At 36.8% G+C, this 24303-nt stretch overlaps 1 protein-coding gene across 9 annotated transcripts in view; it reads right to left on the bottom strand.

Moving 5' to 3' along the window:
* Nucleotides 1-5096: 5096 nt before the first annotated feature.
* The window catches only part of LOC131682267 (aquaporin AQPAe.a), a 176597-nt gene continuing 157390 nt past the window's right edge, over nucleotides 5097-24303 (bottom strand). For 8 of the 9 annotated variants that reach the window (XM_058963632.1, XM_058963629.1, XM_058963628.1 and 5 more), the window contains 3 exons: nucleotides 7576-7785; nucleotides 7419-7499; nucleotides 5097-6926 (listed from right to left, as the gene is read on the bottom strand). In XM_058963632.1, coding sequence (XP_058819615.1) covers nucleotides 6819-6926; nucleotides 7419-7499; nucleotides 7576-7785 — 399 coding nt within the window. In that variant the 3' untranslated portion in view covers nucleotides 5097-6818. The remainder of the gene's footprint in view (nucleotides 6927-7418; nucleotides 7500-7575; nucleotides 7786-24303) is intronic. The other variant, XM_058963635.1, reaches the window with a different exon arrangement.

Genomic DNA, 24303 nt, shown 5'->3' on the forward strand with positions numbered 1-24303 from the left:
AGCTGAAATTTTCTCCAAATTGATCTTTTATGCACCTTCACGACAGCTACGAAATCGAAGTATATTTTCCATAACTCCTTTTCGCACAAACTATGCAAAATATTGCCCCATAAATCGAAAGATGTCTATTTATAATCACTATTGCAACTCAATTGATTTTACAATGTCTAAACTGAAACTAAAACAATATTTCATACACAAAAGAAATTCTAACGCGTAAGAGGATGATTCTGTAAAAGCCGAAATTGTTTCATTTATACTAAATTCACGAAATATACAATTAGTAATTAAGGAAATCTGTAGTCTACATCGATTGACGAAATAAATAAATAAAAGATTGTCAAAATAAATTTGACGCGAGATTTTGACGTTCAGATGCTTTTTAGTTGGACAATGGTCCAACTAGCGGAGGTCCAACAAAAAGCGGTCCAGTTAAAAAGTGTCCAACCAGCGAATCACGACTATATCAGAGAAATTTATTAATCCAGCGCTGGTTTCCTTTTCTGTTTATGTTGTTCAAATTCCGTAGAGTAGAGTTTTTATATAGGAGGTTCAAAGCAAAACTGGAACAGAAACAATCACCCTGCGTTTTGTTTTATTATTTCAAATATTAAAACTGGTATATGCTGCCGCTTTCTTTGTTGCTTCATTTGAAACACTTTTAGAACTTCTGTGGTACAGTTCTAGATTCATAATTGTTACAGTTCTATAATGCCTGAGGTGGGCGTGTAGCGTAGTTGGTAAATAGATTACCTTGTACGCAGCGCACCTGGGTTCAAGTTCCGACCCCGCACATAGGTTTAGCAAATTTTCACAAGAGATTTTTCTAACCCGAAGAGGCGAATGACCGTAAGGTTAAAACATCTATAATCAAAATAAATAAAAAAAATTCTATAATGCAAAACTGAAAATTTCAAAACTAGAACTTTAGCATTAGGAAGTGAATTTTTACTATTGTCTCGCTTATAATAAAATCTCACATTGCGGGCGTCTGAAAGGCGCATCAAATATAGCCGGAGTTGCTCCGCAAGCAGATTTCAGTGGAGCTTTATTTTTCTGCCAGCTGTGTGCTTTTCGAAAACTTCAAGGAAAAAGCTGCCTATAAATTTATATATGCGGCTGTCACGCGCCTATCTCAATTGAGCTTTCATATAATCGCATATCGAGCGATTATCCTGCAAGGCACAATATAATGTGACAGAAACATATTACCGTAAACCGGGGTGACTTTGATCATCGGGGTGACTTTGATCACTCGAAACTTTTTTCGTAGATCGCATATTAAACCAGAATAGTCTGCCGAAACATTTTAATTTTAAATGATTTTTGCTCAAAACTTATAAAATACTGATATGTTATACTTTTTGAGTATATTGTTCGGTTTTTGGGTACAAAAACTACAAAAAACCGAAATTTGACTTTACCTTATTTTTACGAAGCTTCGTAAAGTGTCTATTTTTTATAAAACAAATAAATCTCAGATTTAAGCAAGAGTAATAAATTACAAGCGAGTTTTTATTTTCCTTTAGAGTGGGATGTGCCAAAAATATTTTTAAGAGTTTGCTTATTTTAAATACATTTTTTTGTGAAACTAGTTGGCAATTATTTCACATTATTTCAAGTTAAAATTCGCAATATTTTTTATTGTTTAATAGTTCAACGTATTAAAATGGATGAAACTTTGTGTACATTGATAAAGCACTGAATAGAACAATTTTAGCAATTTTATAGGTTTTCAGAATCTTTTATTCTAGTTGGACACAAATTATACGAATTTTGATTACTCCAATTTTATAGTATATTGAAATACTTTGTATAATACCAATTAACATCTATTTAACAATCCAATCTTTCCAGAATTTGCTTAAACAAACATTTGAATGAAAAACATTGACATCAATAACTTAATGTGGGTGAACATGCAGGTTATCAAAGTCACCCCGGAATACGAAAACGGACTTCAATTTGAAAGCATTTTTGGAAAAATAGCTGGAAGCGGAGAATTTTAGGTAAAACCATCCAATCTTGTTTTCCATACATCAGTACATGCTTTAAAAATATTAAACTTGAAAAAAATGTGTTGCATCTAAAAATATGTAATGATTACTTCAAAAAGTGATCAATGTCACCCCGGTTTACGGTACGTAAAAAAGAACCCCCGGCGTAAAAAAGCTTTTGCAAATGCCGTGTCAAATAAACATTTTATGAAAAATATGAATTATGGAAAATTTAATTGGAGATTAATATTTCACATGTCGTTGCCAAACCAAATATTTAATTTAGAGAGTGTGGGCTTATTCTATTCTATTCTAACCCTTACACAGCCAGTATTGAAAAGCATCCTGGAAAACACTGCAGTTATACTTTAGTGTTTTCATGTCTACATTAATATTTGAAGCATATTATAATATGTCGCAAATATTAAAACGGCCAGGCCTACTGTGCAGAGTTGGGTTTGAAGATGTTTCAATATTATCCGGCAATTGAATTATTCATTTAATGAACAATTTAACCAACGAATCGTTTTGAAACTTGAATGTGGATGAAACCGAGGACAAGCGTACCTACCGTTTCAGATTAGAGGGGGTTGGGTTAAATCGTTGGGAGTGACTTGGGTAAGAAGGTTAATATCACTTCTTTGGTCCTTTTGGATGGGACAGAAGTATTTACACCTTGCCCTGACTAATGAGCCTAGGTTGAAGCGCCTATTCTCGCTCTCTGAAATAAGAAATTAATGAATTTAATCCTTAAAGGCGTCCATTGTTTTTCAAACTTTGTGAAAATCATCTCAGTGTCAATACGTTACTGTGATAATTTTGAGATGGTTTTCGCAATTTTGATTTAAACAACATTGCGCTGTTAAAGGTTACAGAAAATAACTTTTGGTATATGGGTTTATATGGGCTTCAATACTATTTCATCAGCAAAAGGAAAGATGAAATAATTTTGGTAACTGAAAATTGATGAGTTCGAATACCATTTGTTAATTATGTTAATTTCAATTCGGATCTGACAATTTACTGTCCGAAAAGCAGACAATTCAGATGATGCAAGAAATGAATGATCCCATCATCTCCCATGACATGGAAGCAGGAATTCATTGCATCAGCGTATTGCAGCCGTCCGATATTTTACATAATTTAAGCTGACGTTAATAAGCCATTAGTGGAGTTTTTAAATAAATAAAAACACAGTAAAACTCAATTGACCATCAAAGAAATATACAAAATAGAAACTACATGGAACATAAAATATAACCGGAAACAGACTTGGGGTCCAAAATTATTCAAACCAGGCGGCTTCACTCTTCTTCACTCTTATATTATGATATCTTGCTTGGGCCTTCCTTTAACGTTGCGGAAAGCCTGTCGTATTGGATCGCTTGCCTCTTCAGCTCTTCCGGAAAGTCCCTCCACTTCTTCCGAGAATAAACAACCAAACACTACCGATATTAAAATCTCGAAACCGGTGTTACTATGAAAAAACTATTAAAATCGTAGAAAATATTGTGGGAAAAATTGTCGACAGAAAAAATGAACTGTCTCGAATCAGATCTCGCCTACTAATCTTCTAATTAAGAGAGTGTGGGCTTACACTCAATAGAGCGCTGAGTGTATCGATTATATTTCACAAAGTTGCTAATTGTAATCGATTGTTGCTAAAAGATAATTGATTTATTGAAATAATCGATTCGATTAAAACATAGAAGAGAGCATGGTGTACTAGAATTTAAAATTTTGCTATTGTTGGAGGACAAATAATAGGGCTTGTTTGAGAAAAGTGCACATACCAAGTAAGATAGCCTGCTTATAGTTACTATATTCATAGTTAGGCGAAGACATTGAGCGGAGCCAATCGAGCATGACGTCACATAACATGTTCTTTTCGGATATATATGGAAAAGGTATTGTGATGATGATGATCATTATATTACCTTGTGTTATTGAGCGTAGAGAATCAAAAATAAACAATGTTTTTTGTAACACCAAGTATTATTCGAACAAGTATGAAACCACATCATATCTTAGAATTCGTTTTGTTATTCGTACATATAACGTTCATACTCATGACGGTAACAATGCAGCTATTGAGCTAAATCTTGAACATTTGTATGGGATGCCAGTGATTTCTTCCTGAAATAAGAGCTGCCAGTTTTCCAGTTTTTGTGTCCGCCTAACTATGGATATAGTAACTATAAGCCTGCTTGCTGGGTTTGCATGCGGGCATGGTCAGGCGATTTAAAAAGTTTGACGTTTGACTCAATTCGCCTGTGCTAATTGCCCCTCGGAACAAATGCAATTTGCGAATGCGATTTAAAGGCAATTTCAATACTTAGACAAATTTTCTGGCGCCTGAAATGGACTTGGTTGTTTCTCGCGTTTTTCAAACATGGCGGTTCATGTTTGGCTTAAGCTTAAAATTGTTTTTTGAACAATTGGTGTGTTCTCCCTTGTACTTTGTTTACTAGTGCACTTCATTTAGCCAAAGAATGTGGGAAATTGTGGAATCGTGTGTAAGTATAGTGGAACAAGATCTCTGACCTAGAGTCTTAATGAACGTCAGATTGGGGTAAGTTTTGGAGTGCAATACCAATTTCACCATTGATTCTTACTATAATGTGGTGGTCATTACCTAGTATACTGGTAAGTATATGTGAGTAGATAATGAATCCGAAAATAAGCATTATTTTTAATTTTCACATTAGGCAATTAAGGGCGTTTAAATGGCGCGTTCCGTGGGCGATTTGGGGGCGATTTAGGGGCAGGTTGGTCGGCAAAAAATGACGGCCGCGAATCGCCCAAATATTGCATTTGAAATAGCCCCCTAATTGCCGGCAATTTGCTGAATTTGAAGGGCAATTAGCGCATCCGAGTTGGCAAATAGCCCCCCGTTAGCCAGCAATTTGCCCTTTTTGACTGGGATATGTCTGGAGGGAATCGGGCAATTGGCAATCCCACTTAGAAATCTAATATTATATTCGGACATGATTCAAAACACCACGATTGTTGAATGACGATGATGCACGTCGATTATATACGTTAAACTATAAAACGATATATTGTGATATTATCCTATTCAATGAAAACACCGCGCTCTTCTATGTTTATGATTTTTATTTAACATATCTTTTTAAAATAAAAACGTGTGTAAATTCCAATGTATATAATACATACAAGAAGATACAAATGGGATTCAATCGATTAAGTTTTGCAAAATTCTCACCGCACTCGCAGCATTGTTATATATACAGTTATATGCATGCATTAGTCACAAAACATATGTACCATAGACAGTAAGGTGGTCAAGTGGTTTCTCATAAGCTATTATAGATTCTGTAAATTTGTTCAGTTGCGATCAGGTTTCGATGAACAATACGGTGAAGAATACCATGCAAATCTGACCTGAGTTAACGTCTAACATACGTATTGTGAGCTGTCTGAGTTGGTCAGCTTAGATATATCGTAATAGGGTCTTAATTCTATCTTCAGCAACGCTAACAAAAATCATACTTTCAAAAATCTTTTGCAATTGTTTCGAGATCTCATGCTTCATTTGCAAAATTGAATGTTTTGTATGTTGCAAATCATGACCACCCTATGTAAAAGGCACTTTTGCGATAATTATTTAGACCATTCAAGCTGCATTTGTTTCAACTATCTGATACATCCCACTACTTTATTTTCAATAACAGTTCAGGAAAAATAGGTAGCAGAATTGATTTAAATAATAATTAAGAATTGAAAACAATGAATAACAATATGAAACGCAAATTCTCATCTGCCAACATAACAAAAATATTACAGGTGTATTATCTATTTTAGACATATTATGGTGTGAATAGAGTTTCATTTGAAGTTATTAGTAACAGGTAATGATCGAAAGCAGATTTTGATGAATCATTGAACGATTAATTTTAGATTTTTCCCAGTACATCGATTAAAAAGGCTAAGTTTTATTAATCGAACCCAGCACCCTGATCAGTTTTAGCTTACAACTTAGATTATTTAGATATGTATAGGGCGAGAGATAATTTAGGACAGTAATTTATTTACAAGTGTTTTACGTCACAAAACAGGTTAAATGTAGCAGATTTCGAATCTGTACAAAAGCAACTGTTGTAAATAGAAGATCTAATTTTGTTGTTAGATTTAAGAATGTGAAATCTGTGTTTTCAAGGAAGACTCACTCAAAAGATTAGATGATTATATACACTTAACAAAAACTGCTCTCCGAAAGCGTGTAGTTAGGTTCTTAGCATCCGAAAATGTGCAATAATATTCTTTGGCGTTGAAGTTACCAGATGGGCGAGGAACAGGATTCTTAGGGTAGTACAATTACTAGTTCCCAAATAAAGTGTGCAAGAAGATTTTGATGCGCTAAGATTTAGAATATATCTTGCTTGAATTTGGCGTTGTAATTTAGGTGGAATTTGTTTTAGCACAGGAACATTCCCTGGCTTGCCGTTTTGCACTTATTGCTTCGGTTTCCTAATTTTTTGTTAGCAAGTTAGTACGCACATTTCTCCGTGGCTGGTTTCTCCTAAACGGGGATGAATGGTAGTAGCTGATGCTGATTTTGTTTAGTTTTTGTTCACATTAGATAACTTATGGTACTATCGATAACTACATATGTGGGAGATGGGCTAGCCCGCGACTATATGTACTGAACGTCGTTAGTCACTTGGCCTACTTTGTTAGTGTTCATCTAAAATAAAGGGACAAGAAAAATCGGGAAGTAAATACATGTTAGTGGTTATTTAATTCAGCTAGGGGATTAAATTTAGTTAAAGAAAATAACGAGATTGATATTGTGAGCATTTAAAAATCATAAGAACCGGATTCCTCGTCACCTTTTCTTACTTTGAAGAACAGACGATAGATAGCACCAGCGAGGATGCCCCCGACAATTGGGCCGACCCAGTATACCTAGAAATAAATAAAAGATTTCAACAGACTATTATTTCGCGAACTAATGTCGTTTTTGTTAAGTTTTAATTTGAGTTAGTCTATCTACAGCAAACTCCATATCAAAACATCTCTCTCCTTCTCTCATACAAATGAGAAGCAACAGATATTACAGCGCCTCTATTGTACAAGGGTAAGAAGCTTAATGTAAAGGAAATATATGTGTATTGTGTGTATATCACGATGGAAAGTACCATTTTTTCCGCGAAAGAGGTCGTTGCTGTCCGGAAGTCGCGCTTATAGCACATTGAACGAGCAGTCGCTGGTGCCCTAAGACGATTTCGCTAGATTTTAAGAGCAGCGTGCACTAGCGCGACTACCGGAAGGAGCAAAATTAAGTTTCTATCAAAACTTTGGTTTTATGAAACCGAAGAAACAGATCAAACTGGTTGTAAAACTTGGTGAACAAAAAAGACATAAACTAATCATGGAGTCAACCAATCCAATACTCACCCACTGATCGACCCAGTTGCCCATCACAACGGCGGGCCCAAATGAACGGGCCGGGTTCATGCTAGCACCCGTGTACTTAATCTGAAAGGATCACATTTTTTACAGTTTACTCGAAAGTAAAAACATCCAAAGTAAAATCAGCGAAAATGGTACTCACCGCGCTGAGATGACCGGCAGTAATAGATAGTCCGATCGCTAGTGGAGCGGATCCTTTGATGTCGGAACGACGATTGTCACAGACGCCATGAACAACGAACACCAGGATAAAGGTGATTAGGGCTTCAATCATGACTCCCTGACCGGGAGTCAGCCGCGGGTCGATTCCGGTAACGCCCAGTCCCCCAATGACATCGGATGGAGTGGCCGCCTGCAGTAGCAAAAACAAAGGTAAACATGATTTATAATTTGTTGCCAAAATTTAATAATATTTCGAAAACCACATTTTCCTATGAGCATTTTGATTTGAAATGGCAATTAATTATATCAGTTATTCAATAAGAAAATTGTATTATTGACTGCTAATAGGATAAACTATCAAAATATGTAGAAAGTGAATTAAAAGTTTGATTTTTGTGTTTCGCATTCATCTCGTCAGTAACTAGCACCAACTGGGTGTCTAATTAGACGATGTATCTAATCTAGTACTTCAATTAACACTAGACACACAAAAATCCGAAAAGTTCACACGACACATGCGAACGCCTAAACCAATTGACTGGTCCCGAAGGATGTCCCGGGAAGTAAATACAAAAGCTCCGTTGCATAAAGAGTATTGGTTCGCTGGTCTTTAAGAGGCAAAACTAATCCGACTTTGAATATCCGAATTAGGAATTTGTAGCTTGGAGACTTTGGATTCTGTTGGTCTCAAGAATCTATAGCAACACGGCACGTGCTTCAGATGGGCGATAGAGGCGAAGGGATACCCTGACGACTGGCAGATTGAATTATTTTTGCTGTCAATTCAATTAGATCCAGACTGATGCAGTATCTTATGGTTGTTGGTTCATTACATATAATCTAATGGCATATTCGTTTTTGACAGTGCACTACACCGGTGTAGTCGGTGCTACACTCATTCAAACTTGGGTGTAATCAGTCTATCTCTTTCTTTGCACTACACCATTGTAGCACCAAGAAAAAACGAAAACGCCATAAATTAAACATCATTCAATTTGCACAATGCATTATAACTTAAGTCAATTAGCCAAAGTATTGGGATCATACCAATTTAAACCCAAATCTAAAGTAAACATCATTCAATTGCACAATGTATTAAATTTAAAATTTAAGTGAACTATCCAAAGTATTGGGACCATATTAAGTCAAATGTTCAAAATGTGCCTAGTAATCTTGAAGGAGCATCATCCACGCAAACAAAATTGTCAAATAAAGTGGCTATGTTCAAAAAAAATAAACAACTTTGAATACGTCCCTCCCGTTCTTTTCTTCTACTTCATTGGTCTGATTTTGTTTTACTTCTATTAGTTTTCTTTTCCACTACCCATGTATACCAAAAAAATATCAGTCAATCTATATGCTTCTACTTAATCTCTTCATATTTTTTCTTTTAATTCGGAATGCTCTTTTTCCTTTTATTACTATGTCTTAACTTAGATTCATAATAACACTCACTAACACAACCAATTGCATATTCTCTCATAAGCACTAGGGTGGGGCATTGATATATGGAAAATCGTAATCATAACCAAATCAACCGAGCACAGCACTTTTTTGGTTCCATTTGGGGTCCCAAACAACTGTGCAAAATTTGGGGTCGATTGGTTTTGACCCGGCGTTAGCGCATTGCGTTTGAAATTTGTATGGAAATTAGTTTTTGCAATTTCAATTTTACAGACCACAATTCTTCCTTCAGTATGCCTACATTTAGATAAAAGCGTAGTCCAGGATATGCTGAACAACTTTGCCGAAGGATGCATAGTGTTTGAATGTCTCTAAAACAAATTATAGCTATTCTAAGTACGATAGATCGAATTAAAAAATCATTTTTTTGCCAACACTGCGGGGGTACCAATGATATATCATATAGCATACCACCATAACATAATATATTTCAGATTTACCACAGTGGTATGTTTGGATGAATTATTCAAAACCCTTGGCTTAATTTCATGGACCTAGGTGATTGAGGAATAGGGCGTAGTGAGGGGGGGGGGGCTTCAACATACAGAAATTCAAACTGAAATAACTGAAATATTGTCGAGTTGGAATGTTGAGATGAATTATTTTAAAACATTTGCACAAATTCCTATGCATAATAGTAACGATGAAACGAAACATACGAAACGAAAGTATCCTTCTGCATTGACTTATATAAATGGAAGTAAAGTTTCAGACTGAATCAACTGATGTCGAGTTGATATTTCAGATGATTGCACTGATTATATTTCATTTTAATACGCACCATGACCTGAAGTAAAAATTGTTGTTGAATTGGGGCTCTGGTGGATTGTGTAAATGTTTTAAAATCATTCATCTGAACATTCCAACTCGACAATATTTCAGTTGTTTCAGCTCAAATTTCCATATATAAAAGCCCTACGCCCATAAAATTGAGCTAAGAATTTTGAATAATTCATCCAAACATACCAATGTGGTAAATCTAAAATATATGATGTTATTCTGGTATGCTATATGATATATCATTGCAGTGTTGGCAAAAAAAATGATTTTTGGCAATTAATTCGATCTATCGTACTTTGAATAGCTATAACTTGTTTTAGAGACATTCTAACACCATGCATCCTTCGGCAAAGTTGTTCAGCATATCCTGGACTACACTTCTATCTATTTGTAGGCATACTGCAGGAAGAATTGTAGTCTGTAAAATTGAAATTGCAAAAACTAGTTTCCATACAAATTTCAAACGCAATGCGCTACGCCGGATCAAAACCAATCGACCTCAAATTTTGCACAGTTGTTTGGGACCCCAAATAGAACCAAAAAAAGTGCTGTGCTGAAAAAATGATCATTTTGCGCCACCCTAATAAGCACTCATAGTATCTTATTCAAAACGTACAAACGCTGCTAGCCTTCGCGATAACACCAACCGGGTCACATACGTGACCCGGTTGGTGTTGCATTCATCCACACATCCAGTCATCCACACATACCCGCGATCTCACCAACAACCCACCACTCGCGCGATCATGAGTCGATTACGTCCGGAAGTCCCTGCCCTCGTTTTTAATAGCCTAGACTCATGTCTTCAGTTGGATCAATAACAAGATGAATTCACTAGAAAACACATTCCACGGAAACGTGACCGGAAAGTCTGTTATGGGGGAACTCTCTACTAGTACCTGAACCGTACACTAAAAACTTAGCAACAAATTCACGGTTAGCGCGATCATTCAAGAACACACACGAATATGCATAAGGCCACACAGTTACATTGTGGCATACGCGACAAACACGTGAACATACAAACGTTTGAACTTTTTGCGATCTCGCACGCACATCTACGGTTGCGGTCTCACTGAATAAAATGAATTAGTAGTGGTTTCGCATAGGCCTGCTGAACCAAGACATGTTTCGGATTTACTGTGTCTCATCGGCATAAACAGAACTTCTGCTCGGACGGGACATCACGTTTGATCAGTCGTTCGATTGAAACGCAAAGTGTGTTTTAGTCAAGCCGGCGCTAATCTATTCCGACAAAAAGTTAGTGTCGGTTTCTGATGAGGCGAAGCCGAAACGCACCCGTGTAGTAAAATGAACTTTTTAACACTTTTAAATAGGCATCACATAATCACAAAATACACTGAAGTCTTTTTTATGCGGTTTTTTTTGCGACTTTTTTATGCGGATATTCAAAGTTATGCGGTTTTTTATGCGGATTTTTTTATGCGGTACGTATCCCCGCATAAAAAAAACTTCAGTGTACATACATTTGCTATCGAACCTTATAGAGAAACATATTATATTTATTTCTGAACAGCCAACATTAGTACTGTTCGATGCAGCTTTACATCACATTCTGCAGCGCAATTATTCGTCAAGTATACATCAATTCATTAACCCTACCCCAACCCACACCCTAATTCTCTTCCATGGCGTTTTTGTGGTCTGCATGGACCATTCTGCCATTACCTCTCCTATCATCGGCCTTAGACTGACTTGCGCTCTCATTGTCCCACCAAACCCTGCAAAATGAAAATTAAAACTAATCCGATTTTTAATATTGGGCTATGAACACACATCTACGTGATTCAAAGAAATCGATTCCGAAAACATTTTGTGAATTTATTCAATAAATAATAGACTTTTTTCAAAAATTAATTTTTGATTTTGCTATAAAGACAAAATAATGTGTAAGTTCACTTAAAAGTGAAAATTTTTCCAGACTAAATGTATTTATCCCTTGGATTAAGTATTGCGTTCAGTAGTGAGGTAAATGTGGAATGGTGTAAAAATACACAGACCACAAAGTAATCCACCTATTTTATACTAATCTGCGCCAAGTGTATGAAACGTGTAATTTGGAAAAAATTATTTACTTTTGAAAATGTCAGTTTAAAAATGAAAAGTTCTATGTGGCTAACTTTTTTCAGAAAAAATGCAGGATGATACAAGATCCGTCGCTTCATGCAGGACAGATACAAAGACATAATAGGATTTAGTAACAAATATGGTTAACATTTCTAGCTACTAACGTTAAGTTTTTTTTAATAACATTAAAAAACAGAGAAAATTTTTATTTGTGGGCCAATCGATGTCGATGAAACTATGATTTCCAGAGGATCTTCTAGGCTTAAATCGTTTTTTATTCCTCTTTCGAACATCCCTTGCCAGTGGCCTTTTTCCATACTGCTGGAAATCCGAGAAAGGAAATATCGAGACAATAATTACTTCATTGGCCGCTTTTCCCGAGTTAGTGATTATGGAACAACTTCAAGATCAATGCAAGCAGTACCTAATCGACAAACTGCAACTCGCGCTAGTGCACTGAGTGCACGCCGCTCTGAAAATCTAGCGAAACTGTCCAAGAGTATCAGCGGCTGCTCGTTCAGTAAGCCATTAGCGCGACTTCCGGAGAGATAACAAGGAGTATGGAACACCGCTCAAGCTGATATTATTTGCACCGACCTATTTGCCGCTTTTGGTAGAGTGTAGTATAATATAGCAATCCTTTAAATGGAGAATTTCGGAATCAACGGTAATTTTTGCAGTTGTTTGGATTCTAGCTCACAAATTGTTGTTATTGGAAATTGCTAGACACCCAAATTCACTTCTACATCAGTAATAGCACAAGAATGTAACTTGGGACTATTAATGTTCCTGCTGTACTTCAATGACATGCTTTTAGTACTGAAGACTCCTTGTCGGTCCGTCGCCTAAAATATATCGTCTCATCCACTCAATCAATTTCTTCAAAAACATCCGGAAAATTTCGTTGATTGTGGTATAGCATGTTAGTAAATCCGAAGATGTGCTCGGTGATGGAATGCTCACGAGAGACATTCTAATAGAGTTCTAGCTGCGAGACCAGAAAGTGTTCGTTTAATAAAGGTGTAGGGGAGGTCTCGTTTAGGCTATCCTGGGTTTTTACAAGCCTGATATGGTCACCCTAGTAAAACAGTTCACCGCATTAATAAACCACATTGCATTAGAATATAACAAAACGTTTCCATTCTCTGGTGGTACGGTGCGAACGTTATGTTTTCTATCAAATGGAGCCTACATTTAAAAATTGAACGTCAACAGTCATCCTTGACTCACTAAAACTTTTATCTCTAAGTACCTTTAGAAATCAAGCTTGACACTGGCGTTTATTCAGTGAATACAAAACAAAAAATCAACAGCTATCCGTTAACATACAAAACTGTGCCGAGTCATGAGCCCTTTTGTATACGTGTATTATTCACCTACTGACGACAATCGGAGATTCCTCGTTTGCTCATTGATCTACCATAGCCTCAACATTCAACAAGTTTCAATAGGCTCGTCGAAACATATATCATAGGTACATATGCATGCTGTTAGATTCTGATGGGTGTAACAGAAACCATAAAGCTGAATTGTGTGTAAGTACACTGCACAGGTTATTCGCAATGGAGCTGTTACACGCTAATGTGCATTATTCAAAGCATGTTTTACTTTGTGACATGCATGACAATCACGTTTGTGTACAGCTATAATAGCACATTTCCCGATACACGACCGACCTGTACCTGGTAGTGACATGCTGTAGACAGAGTGAAGGTGGAAACGCATGATTGAATTGGCGTGATGATAGTATTTCGAGAATGAATGTTCATGGGATAATTTGTTGGGCGGTCTGACTATACACCGCACTGTTGAAAGAGAAAACTTTTCTTTGTATATACCTAAATCAACGATTTAGTTGCAATAAGAATGACCAATATACGTCAGAAGGAAGATATCCCTTATATGCTGTGGCTTTGGACAATACAAGCCATTTTTATCAAAGCGGTTGCACATCTAAGCCATTTATCAATTTTTTCAAACAATAGCATGCCAATCATCTTACACTGTTGCGTTGGGTCAACAGTAAAAAATAATTGCGCATCTTGGCTCGATCTAAACGTCGCGTGCCATGATCACGTACGAAGAATACATGTATCCCTCAATGTGCTTTCCGCATCGATTGTCACATCCTTTCTTATCGCGGGAGGTTTGTATACCGGTCCTGTCACAGCACATTCAGCACGTTGCCCATTTACAGCTGTAAAGTATACTGCCCGTTTACCATGTACGTAAGCAGATGGACGTGTCGGTTCAAGTTCAATGTTGATCGGCATCGAATCGAATGCTTGAGCAGCCAGAAATTGTGGTTGAATACTAATACTAATTACTACTTTATTACAGATCAGATGGCTAGACCGAAAGCTTTGCCGTCACTAATAGGGATCTGGAATGAATGTATGTACTCTTATTGCTCCTTTTGTATGTTGCCTCAGAAATTTTGTATATTAAAATATGACAAACCTTGGCCTTTCGAAAGGAATTTATCAACTACTCGAGTGAGACTGCGTTTTATATTGACATACGATTTTATTTCCAACAGATAGTTGCCGTCTGGCTGTGCACCGCACAGACTCTATTCGTAGGTACCTAGCAAGCAGTACGGTGGAATACCATTAATACAATAAGTGAAAATAACAGAGCACTCAGCTTCGGAATCATGCTTACTCATAACATACATATACCTATAGTAATACATCATTGAGAACGTTTAAATTATGCGAGTGTGAAGCAGTAGCAGTATCTGTTATCGTATCCTGTTTTCTTTGGGAAGCATGTCAGAACTTGTGCATGTTGATAAGTTGTTGCTGAATGGGGTCAATCACGCGATATTGTGTTGCGATCAATAAAGACATCAAATTAAAATGAAAGTTCCGTAATGATATCTAGTTTTCATATCATCTATGAATCACAGATAAAATTTATACCATATCTTTTACATTTCAACATTTCTTAAATTTCTGGAACTCCAGCTTTCTAGGAAAAAGGGAAGTCACAGTATATATTAAAATCCTTCCGAGTATATTATTTAACACAACCCAAAAAAATTGGTAGAAATACACAATCCCAACGAACCCAGAGACCAGGCGTTGTCTTTCTTATTCTGATTCGCAGTGTTAATCTTATGTATACTGTGCTACCTAGCTATGAAAATGCGAGTTAGTGGGTATTATCCATGTAAATTGTTTGTTAAATCTAATTTGATTGTTTGAAACTGGAATCTGATTTACATAGAATACTGGCGATTATTTATTTATTTATTTATTTGTTGTACCGTCACCAACCCCTTGGCTCCAATAATGATGGTTGCTTAACCTATTTACATTTTAGAATAGACATTATTTTGGTTTTTATCGAATTCCTCGTCAGGTTGAAGTCAAAAGCCGTCGCTAGATTGTTAAAAACACGCCGAAGTCCGATCTCCTGAACGGGACTCGCAGAAGACAGTTATTGCGTAGAGCTCGCACGTGAGCTTGAAGATCCAGGCGTCCAACGATTATAGGGCAATCCACCCTGGAAGACAGTAAGTTCGAGACGAACATGGCTCAAGAGCAGCCCCTCCGGATGCTTAGAGTATCGAGCTGTATTAACTGACAACAGATTTCGTAGCTCGGCAGCTGAAATCTGTTTTGCCAAGGAAGATGTCGGAGTGCAAAGCGTATCAACCGGCGTTGGACGGCCTCGATTCTGTCAACGTCATTCTGATAGTAGGGGTTCCAAACAGCTGAACAATATTATAATGTCTTGCGAACCAGCGCGCAATAGTGATTTTAAACAGTTTACGTTCCTAAAGTTTTTCGCTATTCGAAAGATGAACCCAAGCTGTCGTGATGCCTTATCCATAATGGATGATGTATGCGGTTTGAACGTTAGTGCCGAATCGATGATGACCTCGGGTTTAAAACCATTCTGTTTAGATCACACCACGTACTAAAGCTCTCCAGTTTACTCTCAAGAAACTCTGCATTGATTTTATCCCGCATTTGTAGAAAAAATTCATGTCATCGGCGAAAGAAAGGCGGGGTCCTTGTAATTTGATGTTGACGTCATTAAAGTAGAGAGGGAATATCACTGGACCGCAATTGCTTCCTTGGGGGATGCCGGATGTAGCGAAGAATGGTGCAGATAGACAGTCCTTAATGCTGATTTAGAGTTGCCTTCCATCGAGGTAGGAACGAAACCAGTGCAGTTGTCCATGAATACTAAGTTTGTTCAGCTTCGCTATTGCAATATCATAATTGATTTTGTCGAAGCCCGCTGATAGATCCATGTAAATAGCATCGGTTTGCAATCCGTCTGCGAATCCATCGAGTACATATGTTGTGAACAAAAACAGGTTGGTCGCTGTCGATTTTTTCGGCATAAAACCGTGTTGGTCGTCTGCAACGCAGTGTTTACAGTGAAAGAAAAGAGGTAACAATCAGCTTGAATAGTTTTGCAGCACTTAAACACGTGATTCCCCGATAGTTGTCAATGTTCGATTTGTTTCCTTTTTTATGAACTGGAAACATGTGCGCTACTTTCCAGCAAGAAGGGAATGTTCCAGTAGTGAGTGATAGCACAAAAACTCGCCGAAGTGGTACAATAAGCCCGCTGATGCACTTTTTGAGAAAAATCGAGGGAACGCGATCTGGGCCCAGAGAACTAGATGCTTTCAGCTTGGATTTTGCAGCAAGAATGGCGGCATTATCGACGCAAATTCGTCCGAGAGTAAGAGTTAGATTGGCGGCGGCAGCGACTTGTTGAGGTGGAAGGCTCTCGTCGGAAAAAAACGCTTGGGAATTTGTCGGAGAACAGTTGGCAAATTCCCTTAGTGTCGGTGCCTAAAACAAGATGGTAACCTAAAACTCTATTAATGGCATACAAGATGGTAACCCGGATTCTTTTCGCTGCTCGTTCACATATTTCCAAAACGTCTTAGGCTTAGATTTCAGTTGACACTCGACGTTTCGCTGATGTCTAAAAAAGGCGCGTCTGCGTGCATGCCTTGCTGTTTGTATTCATCATTGAGTTGAATGTAGTGGTTGCGTAATGCAAGTGTCTTATGTTTCTAGAATTTTTTAAATGCAGTTTGACAGTTTTTAATCGTCTAAGGACGGTTGATTGCCAGGGATGGTAGTGATTGGTATTGATTGTTCCTTTGGACACATGACGGTCGATTAGGTAGTCAATAATATTAGAAAACGTCATCGCTGCTTCGTTCGCGTCGTCGTTGTTAAGATTTTCGTTCCAGTTTATATTCAACAGCGTGCTAACGATGCTGTCGTAGCCAGCGTTTTTAAAATCGTAGATGATAGAGCTTGTGACGTCTTCAAAATTCATTTTTTTCGATATCCAATCGTAGAAATCCACTATTTGCCTGGCACCACGTCAATCCAGGTAAGTTGAAGTCGCCCAGTATAACAATATCATCAGACAAGGCAGCGATCGAGGTGATGAAAGAAACGGAGGAATGATGTACATCGCTCAGGCTGTAATCACGAGTTCTGTCAGGTGGAAAGTACACGACACACAGGCATAGATTGCGATCGGCAAGTTTCACTGATATCCACACTTGATCGGAGCTCGCCCGCCGCTCATCGTTGATCACTCGGACTTTTATACCATGGCGAACGGCGATGAGTACCCTCCCCCCCTCCCCCCTCCCACCTGATGTCTTGTGTCTGTTGAGGGCATTACGGTCACAGCGGAAGACATCGAATGTTGGCGAGACAGAGTACGGTTGTCGAGCCACGTTTCAATAAAGGCGACGACGTCATAACAGCAGCCTGTGGTCTCGAGCAAATAGCTGCCTGTTGATGAATTTAAGCTACCAAACTATCTGGTAGTAAATCTCGATGTTATTGGATGACGGATCAGGTTCAGTAGAGAGCGAATCAACTGCGTCGTGCCCCACAATGCGACGATCGTTGTCGGCGAGAGAAATGGTTAACATCTGGTCACAAGATATCGGAAAAGGCAAATTACTGGCGGTGCAGCTTGGTATAGTGGCATTGCCAATTGTTGCGGAATCCTCTTTAGGGTTGATGGACTGGGTTGGATTAGCGGAGTACATGCGATTTCTGAAGGAGGAGTAAAATTAGTCGGCGGGCACCAAATCTACTGGTTACGGTTATCTTCGAATTCCCTGAACAATATGCCTTGCGGCCATGTTTCAGGGTTAAGAGCTGCATCACGGTACTTTGGGTGAACTCCAACTTTGAAGGATACTCGCGACGACGTTTCTGAGGTGGTCGAGAGGTTCCGGAATTTGTCCGGACTGGAGTAGCTGTTGAAACCTTTCTGGCGAGGCTTGAAATTTGCTGATTAGTTTATTAACTCGGTCTTTAGTTGAGACGTCATCCGTTTTACCAGCGAAAGCAGCAATAACACATCCAAGTGAAGAAACGGTATCGCGAAAGCGAGCATACTTCATCAGCTTGACACATTCATTACACATACAAAATAAATTTGGATTTTCATCAAGCTTTTTCAAGAACGGCTTGTTGAATTGTTTCCCGCATATGCACCATATTTTTGCAAAATCTCATGCATTCGATAAAGTCGTCGTCCGATTTGACGGTTTTTGCGCAGTGATATTTTCATTTCTCATCTCATCTTCATCTCGATTTTTCACTGAATTTATCACAAAAGGACACAAAAACAAACAGGAAAACTTCACGATATCAAGTGCAAAATTAAAATTTTCTACCGACTGATACAATAAACAACGATTAAACGGCACAAATCACGTCAAATAACAAAAAAAACTGAAGCGATCAATTAGGCAATCCATGAGACGTTTCTGATCAGCTGATTACTTCTTCTTTACTTATTCTGACGTTACTCCGAGGGATGCGACGTCCGACAATATCGTTGATTCGATCCAACATCAAACGAACCGAACTTACGAAAGTTGTTTGTCGGACGAGTTTTTCTGTTCGCAGGAGTAGACTTGTTTACAGAACTCACCGCTGCATTGTCAAACAAACGTCTAATGGATTGCCTAATACAAACAACTACAGCACAAATTCGTTAGTTGGGTGTTCGCTAGTTGGGCTGTTCGTTAGTTGGGTGTTCGCTAGTTGGGGCATGCCCCAACTAAAAGACACTCTTATGTCAAAACTGAAAGTCAAAAACTGATTGACGTTTGAATGTCATTGATTTCAGGGGGTTCATTGGTTGATTTCTGTGGCGATCCAGAAAAAAAAAACATACTTTGAAATTCAATGGAATTTTATTTTTTGAATTCATATTTCGGAATGACTTTAGTGAAATAAATGTGTTAAATATTTCGCTTCTTCCATTCAACATCAATTAGTTTGAAGGTCATCTCTGATGTATTCAATCACATTATCCAATCTTTTTTAGCTAGTAACAACGTAGTATGTTTGTGCTTTATCGGCTTTTTCCCGACGGTGTATCCATTTCCTGTTTTATGTGAAGGAATTTATCAAAAAATAACTGATGGCAAAAAGAACACTAATGACATACTTTGTCACAAAAAACAACAACTTTAAACTGGAAGGAAACTTTTGTGAATTGTAAAATATTTCTGTTTATTTTTTATGAAAGAAAACAAAAAATCAGCGTTTCCCTTGGGTAATTTTTGTCAGCTGTCAGTTGCCCCAATTAACGGATACGATTCGCTAGTTGGGCGCAGTCGTGACCCAACTAACGAATTTGCGCTGTAATCAGTGAATATACACTGAACCAAAAAAATGTCGAATTAACATCGGTAGGAAAATTTCTCGACAAACATATGATTACGGCTTAAAAGCCAAGTGTCAAATTTCTCTTTGAATGCAAATTTCGGACAAACCGTTACTGGCTAAACACAGTTCATAGCAGTTAATGAAAGAGAAAACTTTTCTCTTTTGTTTACTATCAATACCGTAAACCGGGGTGACATTGATCATTTTTCGAAGTAATCATTACATATTTTTCGGCGTAGCACATTTTATTCAAGTTTAATATTTTTAAACCATGTACTGATGTATGACGAACAAGATTGGATGATTTTTCCTGAAATTGTCCGCTTACTACTATTTTTTTCAAAAATCATTACAATTTGAAGTCCGTTTTCGTATTCCGGGGTGACATTGGTAACCTGTATGTTCACCCACACTGAGTTCTTGAAAACAATGTTTTTCATTTAAATGTTTAAGCTAATTCTGAAATGATACTCATTGTTAAATAGATGTCAATTCGTATTGTACAATGCATTTCAATATACTGTAAAATTCGAGTGACAAAAATTCGTATAATTTGAGTTCAACTTGAATAACAGATTCTAAAAACGTGTTTAAACACTAAATTTGTTTTATTTCAGCGATTTAACAATTGACAGAGTTTCATCCATTTTAACACGTTAGAGAATGGAATATAAAAAAATATTGCGAATTTAAGCTTGAAAAAATTCGAAAAAATTGCGAAATAGTTTAACAAAAAAATGTTTTAAAAATAAGCAAGCTAATAACAATCGATTTAGTATATCCGACTCTTAATAAAAATAAAAACTCGCTTGGAATTTACTATTCTTGCCAAAATCTAAGATTTATTTGTTGTTTAAAAATAGACACTTTACGAAGCTTCGTCAAAATAAGGTAAAGTAAAATTTTGGATTTTTGTGAATTTGTGCTCAAAAATCGAACAATATACTCAAAAAGTATAACAAAACACTACTTTATAAGCTTAGAGTAAAACTTAATTCAAATGGGAATGATTAGGTAGAGTATTCTAGTTAAATAAGTAATCTACGAAAAAAGTTTTGATTGATAAAAGTCACCCCGATGATCAAAGTCACCCCGGTTTACGGTATCTGTGATTGGCGAGTAACGGTTTGTCCGGAATTTCCTTTCAACGTGAATTTTGACAGTTGGCTTTTAAGCCATAATCATATGTTTGTCGAGGTTTGTTAAAATTTGGAGCGGATGGTTCCGGTCTGCCTAGAAGTCGACTCAAGGGTGGGTCGATGAGAGTCTTTATTTTCTTGTTATTCTAATATACACAAAAAACAATATGCTACTGGCACATACCATATGAACAATTTTACTATACTTATTGATACTTAAAACTAATGTTGCATAACTCAGTCCAATCGAACGATTACATAATTCATGTCATGTACGATAACATAATTCATGAGCTATACGATTTTGAGCACAAATTTGTGTCTCACCAGCACTAGGATTGGCCTTTGCATAAAACTGAAATTACATTGTAAGAGGGTTTTTTTCGCATGCCCTTTTCCCGGTTCATACCAGTCAATGTTTTATTCCGGTCCGGTGATCATTCTCCGTTGTTTGAATAGTTACATGTGAACAAAAACTTTCTTAATATTCCAGCAAAACTCACTATGAATGTAAATATAGATAATATAAAACGTTATTTATTCACGTTTAATTTTTAAAGCACAATGATTTTTAAGTCTTCGTAGGAACCTCCATTATCTACTAGAAGTACAGTTCTACGGCAGTATTCATCCATTTAAATGGCAGAGCTCCATTCATGTGAGATCCATTTACTATAGTTGACGAGACCGCCACCACCGCGTCAATGCGTGATGTTGAAAAATTACAGACCACTCAAATTGAAGCCTAATGAAAAGCCCTAATAGAACCCACAGCAGCTTAATAAACGTTTAAATTAAATTTCCTTTGCACCTCGCAGCAGATCGGAACAGAGCATGTGCTGTCGAACCCGAAACCGCTACCCGTGCGTTGGTGAGCTGCTTGCTCAAAAAGTGTGTAATTAGTGCGCCGTTCGTCCTATGTCTGGTTGATCTAGTCGTGGTTAACTACCCCATAGTGTACCTAAGGTTGTTTGACTTCGTTTAGCAGCGGAAAAAAATGCCGGTCACTCTGATGACCAGTTACCTATGCGTACTCCATTCCTAGCTGTTTTGCTCTGACGATAGATTGGAGGTTACTATTTGATGGAAGTCGATGCTTGTATAGATCGCATCTGTCATCAAGTTGAAAGACGGATCACTAATTAACATATGATTAAATATGACAGTTAACAGTTGATTAATGGGTAAGATCATTAAATTTCACGGCTAATTTAGTTCTGACAATCAATCCACTGTCTTTTAGTTATCAATCTGATACAGCAGACTAAATTATTTGGTCATCTTTAGGTTATATGTGACATTGACAATAGTGCGCGCTAAGAATCGGTAGTATAAAAAATGATTGTCTTGTTCCTTTACAAAGAAATCACTCCCAAACTTTCATTATTTCTTAGCTCATATTAACATTACGCTTTAGTATTTCTACATTTGACAGTGGAACTGTTCTAACTAGTAAATGAATTCTAAATCGATCGAGTTAGTTAAGATGAACTATATAGCACACGTTTAGGTCGGTAAGTGGCCACATTGTCCGGGTCATCTGATCCGGAACATTGCCAGATTCTATCCAAGTGGTTCTTAGAACTTTTATTTAGTCGTTTGACGGCTTTTATTTGAAAAAATGCTGTCAGAATGTTGCTAAATCACTAATTTGTCCAAAATAATTATTTTACTTAGTTCCTAAATAATCTATTACCCCAACAGAATCCGAAATAATTCCGGAACTAGGGTTAATGTGCTAGTAATGGACCCCGCAGTAGACGGTGCTAACAATTTCAAAGAATTTGGATAAATCTAGTTGTACTTCTAATGTAATATTCTATCAATTGATGATACCAAGTCTTTCAAACAATATAATGCAAATTTAAAGCATTTCAACTTGATTCCTTTAGTAAAATTCGATATTTTGAACTGGTATCCATATCCCTATAATGGACCCGTTTTCCTATTATGGACCCAGGGTCGAATATGCGCATTATGGACCCGGGTCCATTATATGCATATCCAACAATTAATACATAAAATTGTATTTTTTCAGTTTTCTGGTAATACTAAGAGTCATTTTAGCACAGCATTATAAGAAAAATATAAAGCATAAAAAATAACAAAATCTTGTTATTCTTTCCTTTCATTAAATATTTCAATGGCACTCGAAACCTTTGACTAATGAATTAAATTTTTAATTGATCTGATGCTGATTTCAAAGGCAAACATGACTTTTATATCAAGCGATGTGATTTTAATGACGCTTATGAGTAAGGTGATGAGGTCTGCATTATAGAAAGTCTTACACAAGTTTGCGAAAATTGTAATTGGCAATTGTCTGAATTGATTGGTGGTCGAATTATGACAATCCATCAACAATACAGTGGTGTAAAGCATTTGCAATATTAACGAGTCGGCTCTAAACATGTTCAGTGTCCAAAGACAACGAATATTTTGTCATTTAATAATATTTTAACATACCAAATACAAATTAAAAACGACACAAATTCGTGCATCATTTTGATCAGTTCATACAATTGCTTCTACATTCATGTATAGCTATATCTGAAGCGTTTTGAAGAAACCGTAAGTATTTTAGCTGACAGGGCCCATGGTTTACATGATTTAATCCCCAACTATTTAATTTCTACTATTTTCCTGAAAAAGTTCGATAAAAGTACTTTGTATCTTTAGTTTTGTTTTATTTTGGGACGTAACAATAATGGACATGAAATTGCCTGGATATATGCAATATATACAAGATTTCGAACTATATTATCTTATTTTAAAAATGAAATTAATTACAGCTCGTTGATTTCAAGAAAGTTATTCGAAACAGTAATCAATGCTTCATTTTACGGTATTTATTTTAGTATTCCGTATAATCAAATTTTAGTAAAGCTTCTTGAACGTTTAGCACCATCTTTTTTCTAAATCAATATATTTATTATATTACTTTTCAATAGAAGGATATTAGTGAATAAATTGCAATCATTCTGCAAATCTGTGCACGACCAACTTGCTAAAGTATTACTCCAGAATTTAATTTTTTCGTGGTTATTAGGTAATCTTTTCGGGTTATCCATGTCACTATTTTATTTTCTTCTATGGTGGGAAGCGTGGACCTTTTCTTGTTCCTTCAGGCCAGTTTTTCCATATAATCCGCGATACTTCACAGTAGAGCGTGATACATCAAATTGCCTGCATGCTTTTTTTGATAGAACATGGTTCTAGTCACTCGAATGAACTTTTGCTTGGCAGCCTTCATGTATTTGTACCTACTGTTATTAGTTTTTGTCTATTGATTGGTGTAGAAACCACAATTTTTGTTGATCCAATACTGAGAAGCTGCAAAATTTTCAATTCGATGGTTTCAATCAATCTTATACTGAATCCTCAGAATGTTGAAAACTCTTTTTAATTCTATTAGTTGATATTACAAGTTTCTAGTTATATTAATGTGTCAGGGGTCCATAATGCGCAGATACCTAGTTTCACTTGTTCCCATAATGGACTCCCAGAATTTCAATATAAATTTTAATTTTTTTTAGTTTGTTAGAT

The sequence above is a fragment of the Topomyia yanbarensis genome, chromosome 2 (assembly GCF_030247195.1).
Source record: "Topomyia yanbarensis strain Yona2022 chromosome 2, ASM3024719v1, whole genome shotgun sequence".
Lineage (NCBI taxonomy): Eukaryota > Metazoa > Arthropoda > Insecta > Diptera > Culicidae > Topomyia > Topomyia yanbarensis.